General features: G+C 33.5%; 3 protein-coding genes across 3 annotated transcripts; all 3 read right to left on the reverse strand.

Annotated features, from left to right (window-relative positions):
* Window positions 1-2: 2 nt before the first annotated feature.
* Window positions 3-1500, reverse strand: LOC139431379 (uncharacterized). The gene is made up of 4 exons (XM_071199037.1): window positions 1086-1500; window positions 361-636; window positions 208-303; window positions 3-145 (listed from the first exon to the last, which is right to left on the reverse strand). Exons 1-4 carry the CDS (start codon window positions 1240-1242, stop codon window positions 3-5), a joined length of 672 nt encoding a protein of 223 aa, XP_071055138.1. The 5' UTR covers window positions 1243-1500.
* Window positions 1501-11075: 9575 nt separating this feature from the next.
* On the reverse strand, window positions 11076-11681 carry LOC139431380 (transcription factor Adf-1-like). Its single transcript, XM_071199038.1, has 3 exons — window positions 11546-11681; window positions 11321-11477; window positions 11076-11259 (listed from the first exon to the last, which is right to left on the reverse strand). The coding sequence occupies exons 1-3, from the start codon at window positions 11679-11681 to the stop codon at window positions 11076-11078; spliced, it is 477 nt and encodes a 158-aa protein (XP_071055139.1).
* A 4732-nt stretch (window positions 11682-16413) lies between these two features.
* LOC111422656 (KRAB-A domain-containing protein 2-like) lies at window positions 16414-17527 on the reverse strand. The gene is made up of 2 exons (XM_071199039.1): window positions 17377-17527; window positions 16414-17312 (listed from the first exon to the last, which is right to left on the reverse strand). Exons 1-2 carry the CDS (start codon window positions 17525-17527, stop codon window positions 16414-16416), a joined length of 1050 nt encoding a protein of 349 aa, XP_071055140.1.
* Between the last annotated feature and the right edge of the window lie 4474 nt (window positions 17528-22001).

Below are 22001 nucleotides of genomic sequence, written 5' to 3' on the forward strand. Positions count from 1 at the left end.
ACCTAAATCAAATATATTAATGATATAATATTTACTAATAGCAAAATGTAATTTTTACCAAATTTGTTCTCACTATTTTCTTCGTTTACGTTATCTAAAATTATAATCTCCTTATTGATATTGTTCAGCGAAGATTTTATTTCACCTGAAAATTTGCTCGGAATGAGATATTATTTTTAAATCGCTCGGTTAAAATTATATGATTACCAGATGCATTTATTTCATCCATTTTTTCTCCTTTACTTGAGGTTTGTTCTGGAGTAATAAGAGGCGATGCCATTCGTATAGTGGAAGATGATGAGACTGCAAAAGAAACAGCAATAGTTCCATTTTGTAGATATATATTAATGGCAAACTAACTAGTGTCGACATCTGAAATATCCGTATTTTGTTGAATGTGTTGAGTATTAAGAGTAATTTTTGGCACTTTTGGGAAGCATTGAAGATTTAGATTCGCGTAAAAATTGTTTTCTCCTGAACTGCCGTATGCATACCCCGGATCAAGCTTCTGTTTTTTTTTTCGATGTGGCCGTTTCGATGATTTTCCGGTATCTAATAAAACTGCTGCATTATCAGACGTTTCACCGTCGGTCTGCCCTTTCTTTTTTTCGTATCTTAATGCTTCTACATATGTCACTGAAATAGATCAAAATGTTAAGTTTAGTGGTTACAACTTTTAAAAATTGAATGTAAAAGTCCTATGGACAATGATCCGTTTTATTTGTATTGTTACAAAGGAATACGCTGGAAACTAAAGATGAAAGATGTATGGCTTGATTTTCAGAACAAGGAATATCTTTCACCTTTATTTTCCACGAGTAAATACAGGTGATTCAAAAGTAGATGGCTAATATAAAATTTTTTTTTTCCTGTCGGCTTTTGTTTTTGAGATAATCGACTTCAAAATGTAGTTGTTACCCCCACACTGAAAATGAAATTTGAAGTCGATTATCTTGAAAACGAAAGCCGATCGGAAACAAATCTTTTATTTCGACTTTAAGTTGGCGATTCTATACGGGGTTTCATTTTAGCCATCTACTTTTGAATCAACCTGTATATACTGTATAAGATCATAAAATGAATACCTGGTTTTTCTAAAAGTTTATGGACACGATATTGGTCCCAATTACACTCTGGACTTGTAGCTTTCATTATATGTTTTCTGATACCCATCTTGGGCCAGAAGCAAAAAGTGATCCCATCCAAATATTTTAACCAGTTTTCAGGTACAACTGACACCATCCCATCGTCTTCATCATCAATAAATTCAACGACATTCCACTGCTACGATAATATTGTAATATAGTAGCATATTCATACATTTAGAATGTTTAGGATTACTTTATTGAGATACTGAAGCAGTTAAATCAACTGCAGACATAAACTTTAGTTTTCAACGTCACCCCTTATTATTACTTTTTTATCGTCTTTAGAAATTCCTTATCAACATGCGATACAAGGTCTCAGACAGAGATGATGTTTTTAAGATGAATATAACAATAATAATGGGGAAGAATCGCTTTCAGAATAGTTAATTTGTACTTGTAAAATGCTATTATAATACCCAACGAGTTATGGATAATAACAGATCGCATATATAAATGGAGTCTTTTCACAAGTTCGAAAAACCAGCATTGATTACGCTCAAAATATTGCATTTAATAAACTGTCTGTTTGATTGTTATACAATATCTTTACTGAGGGCACCATGTTGAATGATAGCAGTTTTCGTGATGCGCCATACCTCAAAGTTATGAAAATTATGAATAAAAAACAGTTGAAACTAATATGGAACAGTTCAGACGGGCCAAAGTAAATTATGAGGCAGTAAAGTAGTTAAAATAGTATGTGAAAGAATTACAAATAATCATTATAATACCTACACATCCTAAATAATTAATATTCTAATTTTTCATTATGAATTAACGGTATAACTATAAACTGTCTTTCTAGTGGGATTTGTATGCACTTATTTTTAATGTCACTTAGTAATATGGATACACTATTATTGGGTAATTTATTTACAATAGCAATGTTAAAAAAAATCAAAGAATTGCACGGTTCGTTATACAATGGATACACAGCTGAATACTTTGTTCCATATAAATTAATATCGTTATTTTCTTTATAAATAGCATCAATTATGAAAATAGAGTTATCTTTATGTATTACACAATTATTAGGTTCATGGATACTCAACATAAAATCTTTTAAAAAAAGTTTTTTGTAACAAGTTACATTTTTTAGTAAATCTGTATAATTCGTACAATTCTGAGCCAAAATTGGAAAGTGGATATTTTCCTTTTCAGTTGAAATCAACTTCTGTTCATTAATTCGGTTCACAGCTTGCTGAAGCGGGTACCTGGAAAACTTAACTGTTTTCTTTAATTTATATAAATGGTTTTCAAATTTAAATGAACTGAAGTGATCAAGTGTACCATGTAATTTACAGTCTGCCGGTAAGTGTAATAAATTATGTACATTATGTGATATATATTCCGGCCCATATAAATTTGAATAATTTTTAACAAAATAGGTCAGTAATGTTTGGGCTGCATTTAAATTTTTCTCATACAAATTTTCTGAACACAATATTCTAATAGCGACATGCAATGACAAAAAATGTTCATATTGATAATCAGACAAAACAACTTTTAGAATAATTGGCCCTGTATACAGTAAAAGTTGACGGAGTTCGGTAGCCTTAAAGCGATCTATTTCAGAAAGAGGTCTTGGATCTCTAGCAAATTCATCAACCATATGTTTTTTACATTTTTGTATATTTTTTTCTAGTTTTAATAGTTTCTCCTTGTCTATAATTCGCACTCCCTTATTTCCTTTTATCCAAAATGTAACAAGACGTTTCATGACTCCAAGGCAAACAAGATGCATATAATCTAGAGGAACTTGGCTAACCAAACCAAGTTCAAGCTCTTCAAATGGACTCACAGAATGATGAAACTCATCGTCTGTTTTTTGTTTAAAGCTTTCATCTGTACGTAAGGGTGAAATTAAATCAGGAAAGGTGACTCGGCCATTTATAAAATCACCTTGCTGTGTACATTTCGTACATCCAAAATATCCGGTATGTCCTTTTACTCCTAGCACAAAAGATTTTGCTGGTGCATCACAAATTATTTTGTTTATAACCGGGTAATATACCTTATTTTTGTTTATCATTAACCCGTTTGATTTTAAGTCTTTCATTTCTTCGATTATAGGTGTTAAATATTCTTTAACATTTATTGGTTTCTTCATACCGTGAAAAAGACCGGCTACAAATGGTTCACTAACAAAACTATTATTTGATTCAACTGACATAAGAATAGGTCAAAACTGGCTAGTAGAAGATTTTGTAAGTGGAATACCATCCACGTTAACAGCGAGTTTTAGTTGTGTGTCAATTAATAAATCTGAATAGTTTAGTAAAATATTTTCTAATCCACTTTTGACCCCTAAATGGCAATAGCTACCACCAGCAATTTTTTGGATTTGACTTGTTTTAGGTGTTTTTATAAAAGTCCTAACGTCTTTCGGTAAATCATATCCTTCCCGATTCAATAGTACCAATAGTTCGTTTATAGCAACTTGAGATAACATTGTTTGGTATTTTATGATCCATTTACGGATGTTAATAATAAAATCTGTATCGTTGTGCATGTGTTCATCAGTTGTTATGTTTACATCAGCAAAAGTTGGAATATTGTTATTAGGTGAAAACGGATTTATCGTGGTTTGTTTTGTAATTTCAGCAACATCACATACATTGGTAATAAATTGGTCGCATTTCGAACTTTCTATCACATTTAAAGGTAAAATATTAACTGGCTTGCTTTGTGATATAATTGAGTCAGGTTTAGTTTCCTTGTTTCGCAACAAACCTTCAATGTTTACGTTTACCAATCTACGAAAATGTCATCTAGAGATATTCAGCTTTAATTTTTTTCTTTCCATCTTATCACACATTACACGAACGTAAAACTATATAACTATACAATTTTGTATGATTGCAGGAAAAAAACAGCCAAATTTAGCGGGAATCGCGATCAACTTATAGGTTATAATTTGACCTACGGAAAACGTAAAATTCTTTACATACGGTCCATTCTTTAAATAATGTTCACCAGCCGTATTTTCATTAACTAAAGCTGGTGGTGATATATAAAAAAACTTATACGAAACTTACCTGCGCCATTCCAAAGATTTTAAACCAATATTCGAGCCACAGAACAGATATATCGATAACGATTCGAACGAACTGAGAACAGAACTGAACCACTGAACAGAACAAAACACATAATAGAACAAGTCGTGACAAGTCGCTGATGAGTCACCGCGGCCTGGCACATGCGCAAACGTTCATAGGCGCTGATGAAGATATTCAGACACATTTGTAGAGAAATGTTTCAAATGAAATGTTTCTGCTACATATTTTAATGATATTTCATAAATATTCCTACTGAAATGTATTTGATACATATCTTTAGATACTTTTCGTAACAATCGTATCTGTCACGTATATGAAACGTACTTGTAAAATGTTTCATTTAATTCATTGTACGTTAAAATTGAAATGTTTCACAGATGTTTCTTGTTTACTGGGTATATATCGGTTTTGTTTTGATGATACGTGTAAAATATCTAATTTGTCTGCCAAGCAATTTGAATTATCAAAATTTTTTATTTTTCTTCTAATTAATAAGCATCTGAAGGCACTTTCAAATTGCTTGGCATTCGGATTATTGTTGAAGCCACCACGATTTCTAACCGCGCTGAAATAGGTTTCGATAAAATCTTGGCTCAATTTAAATGTTAGAATCTATAATACATACTTATACATCTTGAAAATAATTAAATATATTAGTAAGGTAAAAAGTAGTAAGCCTAAGAATCCATATGTTTGACCCAGTGGGAATCTTTAAGACCTAAAATATATTTTATTAAAATATTTGCTTGTTCTCTAAAATTTTCAATTGTCTCATTTGATAATGGACGATTAAATTCACTGCTTGTTGAAAATTTATTTCGACAATTTAACATATCAAAAATATTACTTACTTACTTAGATTACTTCGCTTTGACTTTCTATTTATGACACCTACTCCTAGAACCAATGCCTGTCAAAACTCTCCTTTATTGAGAATGGCAAGATCAGTAAATCGTGTTAACATAGATCTGTTTCAGTATTCTTTCTATGCAACTAAAAAACTGCTCTTTGCTGCAGTTGGTGTGTTGCCTCGAGCATTCATTTGATATATGATATATTTATATCACCTAGTCTTAGTTTTAGTTTTTTCCTTTTGATTCACTTTTGTACCATTAATATTAATTCATTATTATTATTGTGAACTGTAATTTTATTTGTATACAATTGGTTGTTTATGGTACAGTGTTATTGGGTACGACCTGTTTCTGTACCCACATGAGATAAATAAATAAATAATTATTACACATCAGGTAAAAATGAGCAGTGCCTTTACACTCATCAAATGTGACGGGATTATACTTTGTCCGTTTTAAAAATAATAATGCATTTTACTTTGCTGTAATGCACTTTTGCTCAGTGTTTGACTGGCTAATTTCACATTCATACGATAGTCGTAATATTGTATGTGTTTCGTTCTAATTTTGGTAGCTAAGTGTAAGCCTTCTTTTAATTGAATTTTATTTAAGTCTATAATTAGGCCTTTATCACCCAGTGTGTTCCTCATAAGCTTTATCATGTGACAAGCATAAAAAAATATATAAATGTTCTTGTTTGTGATAGGGTGCTGGATCCAGGGTTTAAAATTATTGGAAGAAAAATTAAAATTGGCCCCCATATTGTTACACATAGATAAATTAACTGATGCCCCGTCGAAGGTAATTGATCTAACATGCGCACCAGTCTCACCAGAAATTGGCTCTTTCTGAGCCGGCAAAGCCTTTAATTAGAAAATACGCCACTGGAACCTTCCATCCGGCGTTCACACAGACCGCCATAAAAACCAAGGCATTTTTTTGCTAATTGAATATTGTCACTGTCCTGATTTGAAATCGATCCTGATTGAATTTGATCCAACTTTGTTACGCGCTGAAAATCTTTGGCGTGACAAAATTAGAAGCTAAGTCTCGATAGTTTAGTCTTATAGATTGGGTCGTGAGAGAGCGATCCAAACAGAGTGAGAAAACAAAATATGTATACATAGTAAAAGGGCGCCACCAAGCTGTACCTTTTTCACTTCCAAAATAGTAAATTTAACACGTTGAACTTGGAAACGTATAAAATATTTAAACGGGTAATATGAGCCACGAACAAATTAAATGGGGAGAACTACTGCAATAATACAACAAAAATGTAATAAATCAATACAATAATTCAGAAAAAAAGAAATATATAACATTCAAAAATTATAATAAATTTATGTGTATACTGTTGCGACACAATATCTCATAGAGAGAGAAAAAAAAAAATCAAACGTAGATTAAAAATTAATTTCAAGTCATATACAGGGTATGAACATGGTTAAAGAATGTCTTACTTCTATTCTCCCAAAAATATCAAAATGATATTAATAAAGTTTCAAAGTTTAAAAGAATTATATATATGACAGTGAACGTAAGACATAGATAGCTATCTTTGACTTCAATTGGTACACAAAACAAATTAAAAAAAATCTTGCGAGTCAAGATCACAACTAAGATGAAATAACCTCAAAAATTAACAGACTTAATTACGATTATCTCTCTCTGATATTTAATTTGAATATTTAAAACACAAATTCATTTACATTAGTTATCTCAATAATTGAGATGATTTCTGTTTATAATGATATTAATAACTGATATTTATATAAAAAAAATTATCAAAATAGAAAAATTTAAAAAGAAAACTTATCTCACGATGATACCAAAAATCCGTAGCTAGAATTAGTCAATTATCCAGAACCAATTTCATTCCAATTCGCTGTTAGAGGTATGTAGTTCGTTGTGGAAAACCAAATAAAAGGTTAGGTTAGGTTAGCGACATCAGCTGACTGTACCAGATTGTTCTTCGAAATACGACACAAGGCGACCTGAAAGAAGTTTACCTAGTAAACTTAAAACTGAAAACCAAAACGTATCCAACCCAACAGTCGAAAAGACAACTCTAATTAGCCATCAAGTCTTCGGCAAATCGGCCGGAGGAAAAAAAAAGAATAAGCAATAGATAATAGTCACGAACACGCACCATCAACGTGCGAGTAGTGATCATCTAAACCTAAAATCTTTACTATCGATATTCTCGTGAAGCGAGGATACTCCAAAACAAAAAAAATGACTAGCAGGATAACAAAACAAGGTATACAAAGATAGGTAAGTTAGTGCTGAACCCACGACAAAACGATACCCTAAAGACAAATTCAGCTCAACGTATGGCTGGCGTCTATCGCTCCTATAATTCGAATATAAAAACCAACCTACAAACAAAAAAAGAATAATATCAATTCGAACGCAAAACAAAAACCCCTACGGTATATCACTATTACTATCATAAAACAGAACAACAATGGCTAAACGGCCACGGTAATTTTTTGTGGTACTAGTTCAGAAAAATAGGGGAGGGCAATGAAGTTAAACTAAGGGATGTACCACACCAGCAGGGAAATAGTCAGACCAATACTATCCATAACATCTATGGAATAGCACGAAAGAAAAGAAAAGCAACTTAAAGCACTTTTGCAAACTTGTTGACTGTTATAACATGTGGTTATAAAGACATTAAACATGGACAGCTGATATTGATCAAGAAACCACAAGTCTATTCAAACAACAAAAACGAACAATGTATACATGCACATATGTCCAGTTGGTGATTGAAATTAAACTGTTGTAACAAGCAATCACAACCAGAGATCTTCCCTCACGAGATTCCAAAAGAGGAAAGAAACACCAAAAAATATAAGATGGTAAGTTATTACACCGAAAAATTAAGAAAAAAAAATTAACAACAAATTTTGATAAAGTGATCCACTGTGGCATTTACCTTACAATCTAATTTATAAAGTTTTTTATAAGTTTTCATCTTTTATGAAATGACAGAGGACTAAATACATTAAATGTTTAACAATCTTTTGGAAAATTTCTGAGTGTATAGGACAAACATCTTGAGGAAAATCTGTGTAGGATATGTGGGAAAGGATATTGGGAAGATGGATAATATTGGGAATGTTAAGGAAAAATGATCGACAGAATATTAAGGAGGGCGGCAGTGGAGTTACTGAAAACTTGCGCTGCAAGCTTTACTTTCATCTTCTGACGATTAGTGGGGTTTACGTGGGAATATGTAAGCTTGGTTGCTCTGAATATCCCACTTTTCCCATCCAATTCATACAGCCGATGAATGTCACTCCACTTCACCATTTTCCCTTCAAATACAATATCTTTGGTCAACAAATTATTCCTCATGCTTTTCAGCATATGAGGGACATTAAAAAGATGAATAATTTGGTGGCCATCAATATTGTATACGAATTGATCACCTTCCTTACCAGATTCTGCCGAAAGCCTACGCAAGGCAGTTACATTCCACGAGCCACCATCGCATACAGATGCTACGATGCGAAAATCTGTTTGTTCATGAACAGCTCGTACAACTTCCTTGATCAATAATCTTAGTGCATACTGATTCGCAGCATTACGGGTAAAATAGAAAGCAACAGGTTGCTTCCATTTTTTCGCTATACCACGAATCATAAACACCAAAACATGATCAGCAAGCTTTTGACTCCTTTCTGTTCCTGCCTCTACAAACCCTTCAACATGCCAACTATTCCCAGTTACTGCCAGACTTAAATTTTTTCCAATGTCTATTTCGTGAAACATAAGCGTGCAGTATCGATCATGGAGAGGCATTTTATTTGAAATACTCTTGAGGTAAGACAATAAATTTTTGTTGATGCCGCTGGTGATATTGAAGTTTGCCAGTGAACGTCTCAATGTCCTTGTTGGCGGCAGACAGAGAATATTTTGTAAGTAGCGGTAGGAACGGGGACCATGTTTAAAGATTGACAGGAATAGAGCTTTCTCTTCAAGGGTATAACGTCGGGTTTTTTTGGACTTATGAAAATTTCGAAGGAGGGAAAGGACAAAAACGCGGAGAGCTCTTGGTAGAGAATGTATGTGTTAGCTATTGGTGAGGGTAGATGGGGAAAGAAGATTTACATTGCTGTTTTTGTAGGATTGTTTGCTACGATACCGCAAAATACTCTCTGCCTTGCTCAACCTCGCGAACAGCTTCTGTTCTTTAAAGATAAATTTCTTCTCCTACTGGCGCCCACTTCTACGACCTGAAAATTATATCTCGTTAATTCACAATTTGTTCTTACATACTCTTACATACTCTCATTTGATTCGACTAACAACAGGCTGTAGTTAATCATAATGTATTAAATATTTACCTTCATACTCACTCGGGCGAAAAATTGAAGTCTTGGATTCAGAAAACATATTGGGACTAGAATTGGAAGGAGTATTGGGGGTAGAATTGGAAGCAGTATTAGGGGTAGAATTGGAAGGAGTATTGGAAGTAGAACTGGAAGAACTATTTAAGTGAATATTAGAAGGAGTGTTACAAGTATTGGAAGGAGTATTGGGATGAATATTGTCTTCTGAATCCGCAACACGATGTGGAAATTGGTTTCGGCACAATTTCTCCCTCGATGCTGTTTGAAATTGGTTCGTATAAAAATAGCGTTCACAAACACGCATTTTTTTCGTCAATAATTGTTGATATGACATATCTAAAAGGTCGTATCGCCCCAATACCTCCAACCATTACCGTCGCAGACTGTTCTTGGCAAATAGAACACTCGTCGTTGTCCGGACGGCAATGCATTCGTTGGACACGTTGTCTCCACACATTTCTGCAAATGAGGATTTATGAAAGAATTATTACTTTTTTGTAGTGGAATTACGAGGCTTGTCCGGAAAATAAGTACCTTTTTCCACTGTACTTCATGAGATTGTCACAAAACGATTAAATTATCGGAAATTGAGTTCCCGTTGGGTGATGAATTATGATGAATGTTATGATTTCTAGATATTTGGCCACCGGTGATAGTATGGTGTCATTGACCTACTTATTTCGAATAGGTATGTGTAAAATTTCTTCTTGAATGTGTGAAATTTCTTGAACTCATAGATTAGTTTTCTTAGCGCTATGCGATGCTAACTATAATTTTACAGTTGTGGACATTGGAGCTTCAGGTCGTCATTTGGTAGTACATTGGCGGCAAATAAGTTGCCAATTCCCCCAAAGGAAGTTCTGTCGGGTTGTACAACACCGATGCCATACGTAATCGTAGCTGATGAAGCATTCCCACTAACTTAAAATTTTAATTTCCGATTGTGACGCGCACGAAGAGTGATTGAAAATTGCTTTGGCATTATGTCAGCTCGGTTTTGAATATATCGGAAACCAATGTTATGTAATCGAGCAGGAGTTATCAGTATTATTCAAGCAACGGTGTGTCTCCACAATTATTTAAACAAATATTGTTCACGAAGTATTTCGGGTAGCAATAATCGTGTGAATGCTTATAACGAAATTACACGAACTGGAAGTAACACATATTCCCGTTCAGCTGAAAACATAAGAAATGAGTTTGCGGAGTATTTTTTAAAATACCCGATAGGATTTTCTTTCCTTAACTTTTTTATATTATTTAAAAAGTATAATATTGTATTATAATACAGTATAAGTATATTATAAGCGATATAGTTTATTAATAATTAATCGGGAAATATCCCATATTTACTTTTATAAAATATTTTATACATCTCAAACATAAAATTATCCTGACCTTGCTCCGGTAGTTGCATAACTTTTTTCGCCATACTCGCGAAAACAGTTCAATGTTGCTCATTTCAGGTGCAGCAGATGTTGTGGGCGGCATGTCATGTAACATGTCTTGATAATTCCGCTCTCAACAGCTCTTCTATGGTATCTTTTGATTCTTAAATAGAAAGAAAGCTATCTAAGTGCATTTGTAAAATACATAAATCAATCTCATATAAAACTGAGAATTACTTTTTCGTGCAGAAGTTTTTGTACTCTAAGTTGGCAACGGTAGAAGGGGCGTTGGAGCTTCCACCACAATTTCATCGAAATTATTTCGGATAGGACCACTAGGCAATGGATTTTCAGCAGTGCTTCCTTCTTGTGATAGGTAGTCCATAGTCGAAGGACTTTCATTATCATTCGCGTTCGTTGCATCAAAGTGCACACTTCTTTTCGTACTATAAATAGAAATATTACAATTAGAAATACAAAAAAATATTACTCATGAATGCCTCTTACATACTGTCTCCAACATAATTATCTAAATATTGTAGATATTTAAAAAAAGGCCACTTCTTTGTGAAAGGTTTACCGCTTCCACTAGGCAGTTTTGTTTTCTTTTGTTCTGCAAAATATTTGTATCGCAGCGTTTTCCACTTTTGCATGCATTTCTCGGCTGTAAATAAAAATTAATTATAATGTTATTCTAAATAAATTTTAGATTAGTTATCAAAATATACTTACTAGTACATCCCATGATTTTGGCAATCTCTGCCCACGATTTCTTGCGTAAGAAAACGTTTTTGTAATGTACTGATCTTACGTCGAACAACAGCGGTCTTGCTTGTACTAAATTTACAAGTTTTTCAACGTTTTCCATCGTAAAATAAAAATTACACTCAAATTCATTTAAACTCCGCTCCACTGCGCTCGATTCAGCTCGGCTACAAAAGTTGGATTGAACCAACTTTTGACGCCGAGCCGAGCTTAGCCACGCCGCCCGCACGGACACAGAGAATAGCACGCTGAGATTGGTCTATTTGTTAAAAAGCCGAGCTGAATTTAGCCGAGCTGAGCCACGGTACGGACCGCTAAGACCCACCTTAACACGCTGAGCCATCACGCCCCCTGAGTACGGCTAGGCGCTGACATGCAATTTTTAATCGACCGACTGTTTGGTTGCATGAGTGAGACTACAGAATCTTTATGAGAATGCGCTCACATGCAACGATTTAGTCGGCCGACTATTTAGTTTGTGTTTTATCTCAAACTGAATGCAACGTAACGGTCGCGCAACTATCTTGTGAACTACTTGTTTAAACGAGTCCGCGCTCACATGTCCACGATAGTCGGGTTGGATTGGGTGTGGTCGGGGTTGTTTTGATGATTTTTCTTTTGTTTCATTATGTTAAGATGTCTTTACAAGGAGGTAAGTAAGACAAAAATTTATAATATTCAATAAATTTATTTTTATTTGTAAATTATTTTTTATTAAATCATTTTACCTATCAATAACTTATGTTTTGTTGTTTCCTACAGTATATTTGTGCTGAGTTGGAAGAATAAAGTTTAGTTATTAAATAATATGCATGTTTATCATTTCTTAGGAATTGAGATTGGCGATGATTGGACAGAAAGGTTTATTTACGCTATTGAAAGTAAACCGGCTATATATGACAAAAGTTTGAAAGAGCATTCGGATCGAAACATAATTAACAGATTATGGGAAGAAGTTTGCGAAAAAATGATTGAGTCGTGGAAACAAATGACACCACTAGATAAGAATATAAAAGGAAAGAAAAGTATTTTTATATTTTTTCATACTGCCACGGAACAGAACCTTGAGGAGACGTAAAATATTTAGTAAAATATTTTCGGGTTGTTATTCCATTGTAAGAACATTCATTCAACATCATTTGGTAGTAGCTGTTTCTGCGGTATGGATAGTTGTCCCTTCTCAAGTTTTCGTCCAAAGTTCGAGCGTTTAAATACATGTGAATCACTAGCATCTCCATATGAACCGACATCAATTGAAATAAAACAATAATCTGCATCAAAAATAGCCATAAGAACAACTGAACAATAATTTTTATAATTATAAAATAAAGAACCACTATGACTCGGCTTCTGTATTCTAACATGTTTTCCGTCTATGGCTCCCAAACAGTTCGGAAAATTGGTTCTAATAGCAAACTTATCAGCTATTTCGTGCCATGTATTTTCATTTTTTCTTGGCAAATATGTCGGCTTCAAACATATCCATATCTTATCACAAGTATCTCTAACTATTGTTCGTATAGTTGTAGTTCCAATCAGATATTCATAATATCGACGCTGTCAAGCCAAAACGGCATAAACGACATTTACCTAATTTTTCAGAAAACACAAAAAATGATTAACTTCGTTTGTATTCATTATATTTTGTTATCTAATAGCTAAACAGACGTATTGATTTATGTTACAAATATTAATATTAATTCGTCGTTTCTTTGCCTTCAATATTTTCTGAAATAAATCAAAAACGAAAAAAATGGCATTTATGTCTAATCGATACATAACCATGGTGAATATGCCAGATTTATCTCTGGTGTTTATGACAATTAAATGTAATAAATGGTGGCCAATGTGGCGCTTAAAACGTACATATGCCATTTTGGAATAAAGTAAATGTTTAAAAATCAATGTCGCTTATGCCAACGAAAACTAAAACTATCCTTTTTAGAGTAATGTATTAAAAATTGTTAAAAATCAAAGTTATGTAAAATTAATATTTTAATTCTAAATGCAATGTATATGTTACAGACCATATACAGTGCTAGCGTAAAGTAACCCCCCCCCCCCTGTTTAACTTCTGAACAGATTGAGATATCAATATGAACAAAAAAACGTCAGTTTCTATATTTTATCAGCACAAATATTTTCTTATGGAAAATTTTGGTATTACTTTTAGTTTTTCCGGAAAATGGAACAGCTTTGTTTTTTTAAATGGAACACCCAGTATATTATGGTATCTTTCGAAAGAATAAAACAAAACGAATTCAACGATACCTCACAATCAAATATCGCTTTATTAGTTTTTCGCATAAAAATTAAACAAAATGCGGAATTTCGCCGGAAAAACCAACGTATCTTCGTTGACTACCTGTCGAGATACAATGGGCCAGATAAATGGTGGACGGTCAGTTAAAGGTCGGTCTACGCTCGGGTTAAGCAGGGTTAAATCAGCAATTCTTTTAGAATGTTTTTATGAAACAATCAATACAAGAAAAGGATAAAAAGAAAGTTCTTTTTAAAACTTCTAAGAAAAAATTGTCATAACAACAATTTTAAAGATTGTAGGTACTTTGAAATTTTGTATTTAAAGCAACATGCAAATATTTTCCTTCATTTCTATCTTTGAATTCTACCCGACCAAGTATAACCAAAGAAAGGCGAGATCAAAATGGCTAGAAGGAGTTTAGAGCACAATATCGAAGCAATTTTAATATTCGCTCGTGCTGACAGAAATCTACATGAAACAGAGCGACAATTTAAGGAACGATTTCCTGAACATCCAATTAGTCGAAAATATTTAAGAGAACTTGTGAATAAGTTTTTGGAAACTGGAAGCGTCGAAGACCGCAAAAGAACTGGTCGTCAGATATTAACAGAAGTATTTAATGCGCCCATGATGTCGTCTGCTGCTATCGCATCAACGTGTGATGTGTTAAATATTTCCGCGTCGTTGTTGGACGACGTGGAAATACTTAAAGAAGAATAAATACCATCCATTTTAAATAAAAATGCTTCATGAATTAACAGAAGATGACCCTGATATAGAAGAACAGAATCTTGTGAGCTAATGACAAATATGGTTGAACGAAATCGGTTATACTTGAAACATATTTGTTTCAGTGATGAATGTACTTTCTTTTTGGGTGGAAAATTGCATCGGCGTGATGTTAATCCACATGAATATCGTGAAGTTATCACTCAATTTCATTAGAAAGTAAATGTTTTTTTTTCAAGACTTTTACAAATTGTACAACAGAATCCTGACGATTTTGAAATGGAACTAGTGTTTCATCAAGACGGAGCACCTCCACATTATGCGCCAATGGTACGAAATTATCTTGATAAAAATTTTAATGGACAGCAAGATCACCAGATCTGACACCTTTAGATTTCTTTCTATGGGGTTATTTAAAATCCAAGATATATGAAATTCCGTTGGGTAGTATTGAGGATTTAAAACAAAAAATTATTGACGTCTGCCAAAATATTGATCATCACATGTTAAGCCGTGTGAGAGAGGAAACACTACAAAGATGGTACCACTGCCTAGAAGTTCAAGGTAATCATATCGAACAATTTACTTAATAGTTGATTCTTAATAAATAAAAAATTCTTTTATTATTCAATAACAACACTAAGCAAATTTTTCAACCGTTACCTATACTAGCAACATCTTTAATAAGAAAATTTCATTTCTTATATTGACTTTTTTTCTTTATAAATATTTTTTGATAAAATATGATTAATTCATAAATTTAATATACTTCCACCCAACTTTTATTTCATTTCTAAAAAAAATAAGTAATTGAACTTGCAATTTTAAATCCGTCTTAGCTCGAGCGTATACCGACCGTTAACCTACCGTCCACCATTTACCTGGCCGATTGCATTTCGACAGGTAGTCGACGAAGATACGCTGGTTTTTCCGGCAAAATTCCGCATTTTGTTTAATTTTTATGCGAAAAACTAATAAACCGATATTTGATTATGAGGTACCGTTGGATTCGTATTGTTTTCATCTTTCGGAAGATACCATAATATACTGGGTGTTCCATTTAAAAAAACAAAGTTAATCTATTTGCCGGAAAAACTAAAAGTGATGCAAAATTTTCCATAAGAAAATATTTATGCTGATAAAATATAGAAATTGACGTTTTTTTGTTCATATTGATATCTCAATTTGTTCGGAAGTTAAACAGGGGGGGGGGTTACTTTACGCTAGCACTGTATGTAAACAAGACCGTATACAAAAGGACTAGTCCATATGTAAATGGACTGAAATTATTAGTCTATATGTGTAAGAAGCTTGTTCTTTAATAAACGGACTAGTCGGTTTGAAAAAGGACTAGTCTATTTATAAACGGTCCATCTGCAAATAGACGATATACATACCGTAATATTTTAAACAAAGAAAAAATGCATTTTTTATTTATTTGTACAAGTTAGACTATTGTGACATTTTGAGTTACATAATACATTATTTTTTCGACAAGCACATTTGTTTGACTGACATTTAGTCTTACAGTAACATTTTTTGAAACCTTGCCCATGCCCAGTAGATTGACTTGTAGCCACCGATCTAAGAGAAACTTCCTTATCTTTGGTGATTTCTTCAATTTTCAAAATGTTAGCAGGACATATATTAAATTCTGAACGACTGTAGTATTTTGAAATGACTCTTAGTTTTGTACCCAAGCGCTAAAAACCATCTTCTGTAGCTTCTAACACTACCGCTAAAACTGACCGAGCATCTCCCCTGCCACGATCGACATCTGGAACAGGAATCCTCACAGTTGATCCAATCTGTGGTATTGGATGGGTGCTATCTGATATTAATTTCATTCGTTTTGCCTGGGCTTGTAATCCATCATAAGCATAAATTGGGATTGTCCGGTTTGTGTGTTGTCAGTAACAACCAACGTAACCACTTCTTCTAAATCTTTTTCTGTTGAAACACCTTCCAGCGCTGGTTGCTCTGTTTCCAGTTGAACGGTTTCTGTGTTTTCAATCAGAATAGAATTAATCACATTTTCCAGATCTTCTTCGGTTGTTACGCTATCCATTGCTTCTAATGGAATATTAGAAGTTTTTAATCCAATTTTCGGTTTGTCCCCGAACATGGCCTCATATGGAGCCCTTTTTATTCCAGAGTGCAAAGATGTGTTCTTCATAAATTGTATGAATCGTAGACCTTGACTCCAATGCTCTGTTTCGTTTTCCAACATCCAAGTTGTTAACATGTTCTCCACGTCTTGATTAGCGCATTCGACGCTACCCTGACTTTGACTGTGACGCGGTTTTCCATGGACCAGTTTTAGTTCAGGCCACAAACTTTTTAATTCTTCAATAATTCTATTGCAAAATTCGCGTCCATTGTCAGATTGCAAAACTACAGGAGCCCCAAAAGTGGTAAAGATGTCTACAAGGTGGTAAGCGACTTCTTCTGCGCGTTTACTTTCAAGTGGTCGCAGAATAACAAATTTTGTTAAGTGATCCTGGTACACCAGGACAAATCTGTATTTACCATCAGCATGCGACTGATAATCGATTAAGTCTACTTGACATCTCGAATTCAGATCATTGAAGATCATCGGTTTTGATATAATTTCCTTCTTTTCCCTTTTTTGTTTCATTTGACATGGAGCGCACAAGTTAATAAACAATAAAATTTCAGTACGCACTATATTCTTGTATTTTTCCTTTGTTTTTTTCATCATGCGATCTCTATCACCATGACCTGCAAGTAAAAAGTGATTTTATTAATTACCTACTCCATATATGACTCCAATTACAGAACATACCTGTGGATGTGTGTAGTTCTTGAAGAATGTTAAACAACTCGTCGTCATGGACGTAATATATTACATCAACAAAATCATTGTTAAGAGGCACTATCAGTTTTTCTACCCCCTGAACAGATAACACATCATAATGCTTTAAGAGCCAGTGCATTCTTGGACTTTTTTTTAGCAGCCTTAGCAATTTTTACTTCTTCAATGAGACTATATTTTACTATATTTTTCTCTCGTTAAGCCGCGGTTGTTATCGGCAACGTCTTTTCTTCGTTCATACAGTTGTTCATAAAACCTATTTTATTTTTTTAATTTTAGGTTATATTACTATGTAACAAGTAACTATAATATTAACGTACCTTTGTTTGTGTAATTCCATTGTGGAAATCTATTGCATTAAACAGTAAAAACGTTTAAATTTTAACGAATGTCACTGTGCTTATTTTGCTGCAAAATATTTTGTAAATTGGAGCAAAACGAGACAAAAACTAAACGGCAACTAGACACTTGCGATTGAACATACAGTCTAAATTACGTTAGTCCGTATGTATATGGTCTAGTCCGCATATAAAATACCTCGTCATTTCCATACGGTCTGTGCCATCTAAACCGTATAGATACCACCTAGACCGTATACGTACGGTCTGATTTCATGTACGGCCTGTAACATATATAACTAAATAAAACAATGTTTTTTATGTAATCCATCACCAGTAGTGTAATGTTAAAAAATAAAACCAGTGAAAGTATAGTAAATAATTTAATTTTAAATAAAACAAGTTGTTGACCTTTATATTGTCAACCAATTAAAACACTCAGATTTCTTAGACTTTCGAAATTTAATTATTGAAAAATGCAGCAAAATTAAAATAAGTTCTATTAAACGTACTACTTTATTAAAAAACGATGCAAATTTAAAAATTCAAAATTCTTTTTTGGATCCATAACAAGAAATTGTCAACACATTGTCAACCAATTAAAACACTCAGATTTAGGCTCAGGGTTTGTCCTGGCATTCCTTAATATGGTTGGCCATTCAGAGGGAGATTGAACAATCTTGTTTTTTAAACTTTTTTCAATTACAGCGTGCATCGAATCAACTGGCATGTACGTATGCCCAACAATAAGGTAAGTAATACTAATCTCACTAATATTCTTTGAACCATCTAAAAAATATCGAAGCATGCTAAGGAGGTTTTTATTTTTGTTTTGTCCCGTACAATTATCACAGAATAACGAAATTTTTTTGTACTTTTCGGTTTCGTCAACACTTGTCAAATAAAGTAACAAATTCGAGCAAATTTCATTACTTCCGCGTTTGCCATCTTTCTCACCCCATAGGTACAATAACCTTTTCTTGAAAAGGTTTCATAAATAGTAAAATTGTACACAGCGTACTTCCTAGAAAAACCAATTGTCATGCTGTCTCCATGGGGCGTCGACAGGACTTTTTGAAGATCAAAACTACAAACCAAAGTGGACTCGTTCTGTTCACTGGCCAGCTGTTGTTCCTCTAAGAATATATTTTTTACTGCTTCTTTTTCTGCTATATGCTGACTGTACTTTTCTTTTTCTTCGTTAGTTTTAAAATCATCAGGCAAATTTTTGTATCTTTCGCATATTTGGCATTTATCTTTTTTGGGTACATGGATCCCAATGTTGAAATATTCTTTTAATAATTGCATAAATTTGGTTTTCTTAAGAATAACTGACTTCTTGTCTTCACTTTCAAGAGCCTTCCCATACATTCTATAAACGTTATTAAAACTTTTGACGTCGGCAGGTAAATATTTTTTTGAAGTCGAACTTCTGCAGTAATTTGACGGCACAAGTGGTAAAGAATTTATAAATTCCTTAAATTTTTCTATTTGCTCATCTGCAAGTTTATTATAGGACCTCTTTGATCTGTAGTCGAAAATTTACTTTCTTCCTTATTGGCCAAAACAGTTCTTAACAGCATAGCGGTTATTGCCATGGTATTAATTAAAAATTGTTTACACACTTTCTTTCTAATGCCGTTGTTCTTTAAAAAGTATTCATTTGTAAAAATGCGGTGCTTTAGATTTTTTGATTGACGCCTACGTTTTACCTCGCCGACAGTGACACATTCACTTAAGTAAGATTTTTGCTTGTTACCATCCTTTAAACCCCAAAAAAAATCAAATATTCGTTGGCGATCTTCATCTGAAAATGAATTGCAGTTATTGAGACATTTCTTCTGAAGACATGGATTAGGCTTAATTTTCTTTGCAGCAATAACTTCTCCGCGATAATTAATGTATTCTTTCCCAGAGTTTTTCAATAATCTTCGTCTTTTCCTCCTACTGCCATTATCACCTCTTCCTTCTTCTTTATCATCATCTTCTCGTACACCGTTTTCTTTTTCGCTTTCATTTTCATTGCACAAGATTCTTTTTCGTTTGTTATCGGAAGTCATCTCTTGCTCATCAGAATTATCACTTTCTGAATCAGTGGATTCTAATTCATAATCTCTGTCAACAGTATTATCGGTTGACAGTGCCTCAGGAACATTTTCATTATAATATTCATTGAATTCATTCATCAGTACTTTATCCTCATTATTTCGATTTGTAAATAGATTATTAGCTGACGTTAAGGCACATAATCTAGGATCATCAGAAAATGGTATTTCTTCTACTATAACGTTGTGACTTACTTCTGAGATCTCGGAGGTATCACAGTCGTTAATAGGAAACTCTATGTCATTGTGTGTAGTTGTATTAGAACTAGAGCAAATTACAGCCTCTGTATTATTATTCGCCTTACTAAGATTACAGTGATATTATTTCTATCAATAATATTACGATCCGTGTTATTATTTTTAGAGATACACTGAACACTAGTTTGGGTTTTATTTTTCAATAACAGCATTATTTTGTCTGTTCTAATAGTCATCTGCAACAACAAAAATGGCATAAACGCCAAATTTCGATCGCCATTTTTAAGCTTTCTAAAAACACAATTTGTAACCATTTAAAATACAATAATACTTTGAGAGCACTAGCGCAAAGTGACAACATAAAAATTCAAGATACGCTGTTGATTAACAGGTTTTTTTGGCAAAAAAGTTCTCATAAGAATACCATAGAGCGATGGCGCTTGTGTCAACTACATTCCAAATAGTTCGTTTTTGACACAAACGCTTTGTAAGTTTTTCTAAAGAAAATTTACTGTGTTAATGGTGAAAATCACCACAAATTTAAAATTTTGCATTGGTAAAGTGGTGTCATGCAGCTTATCAATAGAAATTTAAAAAAAGTACTTACCTTAATTATGAAAACTGGGCCGAATGCTAAGCCGCATAACCACGTGTAACTGTTATGGCTGCTTGGCGGTTATGATGGTCACCGACTGACATTCAATTCTAATGAAACTTAAACGGCGTTTACGCAAACTTTTAACCAATTTTATAGCGAATGAAGTTTGTTTGCGGATATGCCGCTTTAACTGTTGCATACAGTTTTAAAAATGCTACTCAACGGTGCAGCTAACTAAAAAATGGCCGGTTTGGCGTTTATGTCGTTTTGGCTTGACAGCGTCGATATAGTGAATAGAAACTGTTTCCTGTTGCTAAGTATCTGTAAATAAAGTGATTAAATTTTAAAATTGTATTAGAATAATCACAATAATTACAATAAATGCAATAATTACAATAATTTGGGATCTTTATTTATAGGTAAACAAATTGAACGTTGGCGAAACTTAAGAACATCTTTTAGAAGGGAATTGAATAAACAACGAAAAGGCAAGTCGGGTCAAGCCGCTTACAAACGTTGAAAATATGTCTACTTCGATCAGCTGTTGTTTTTGCTGCCGACTATACAGGACCGGAAGACAACCAGCGAAACAAGAAAAATTAAAAAAAAAATTTTTTTTTTTAAATTTGTTAAAATATAAATAAAATACTTGTTTTCTTACCTCAACGTAACTGATAACCTTTCTTCTGGATGAATGGAAGTTCTCCACGTGGTATCTTGGTATGTTATTGATGGTCCTACCAAGTGCAAAAGCTCGTCAAAGCTAGCTATACTCATCCGATAATAATTAAAGAATTTTTGGGGATGGCACCGTACTTCTTCATATAGTTTGTGAAATTACCCTTTTAGTAAACGTTGGGAAGTAAGGGGATGCACCCAATACTTTTTTCTTCGTTTCATTTTCCTTCTTCGAATCTCTAGGGCACATGCACATGCTATCTCTTCAAAATCCATCATCGACTAGTTAGAGCGACAGTTTAGTTGCGTTTTGCGTTATATGCGCACGTCGTAGTTGGCCGACTATACGGTTGCAGTAGTGAGCGCGAAATGGCGCTCGACCGATTAAATAATCGGCCGACTAAAAATTGCATGTCAGCGCTTAGCCTACGAGTTATAGACTTTCATTTTATTTAGAATGGTTTTCCGAAGGAGTTCATAAGAATCTGGTGACTATTGGGTACTATTAGATCGGTCAGGATTGATAAAAGAATCCTCCTCTGAGTCGGTAGGGTTTTTAAATAGGTCACCATATAACACATATTCTCTTCCACAGAAGGCAAAGAAAGGAGAACATTTTCTTTAACATAAGATGAAATCATTGTTTTTAATACCCTATTTATTCTTTCTGCAGGATTT

This window comes from Onthophagus taurus, chromosome 8 (assembly GCF_036711975.1).
Source record: "Onthophagus taurus isolate NC chromosome 8, IU_Otau_3.0, whole genome shotgun sequence".
Classification (NCBI taxonomy): domain Eukaryota; kingdom Metazoa; phylum Arthropoda; class Insecta; order Coleoptera; family Scarabaeidae; genus Onthophagus; species Onthophagus taurus.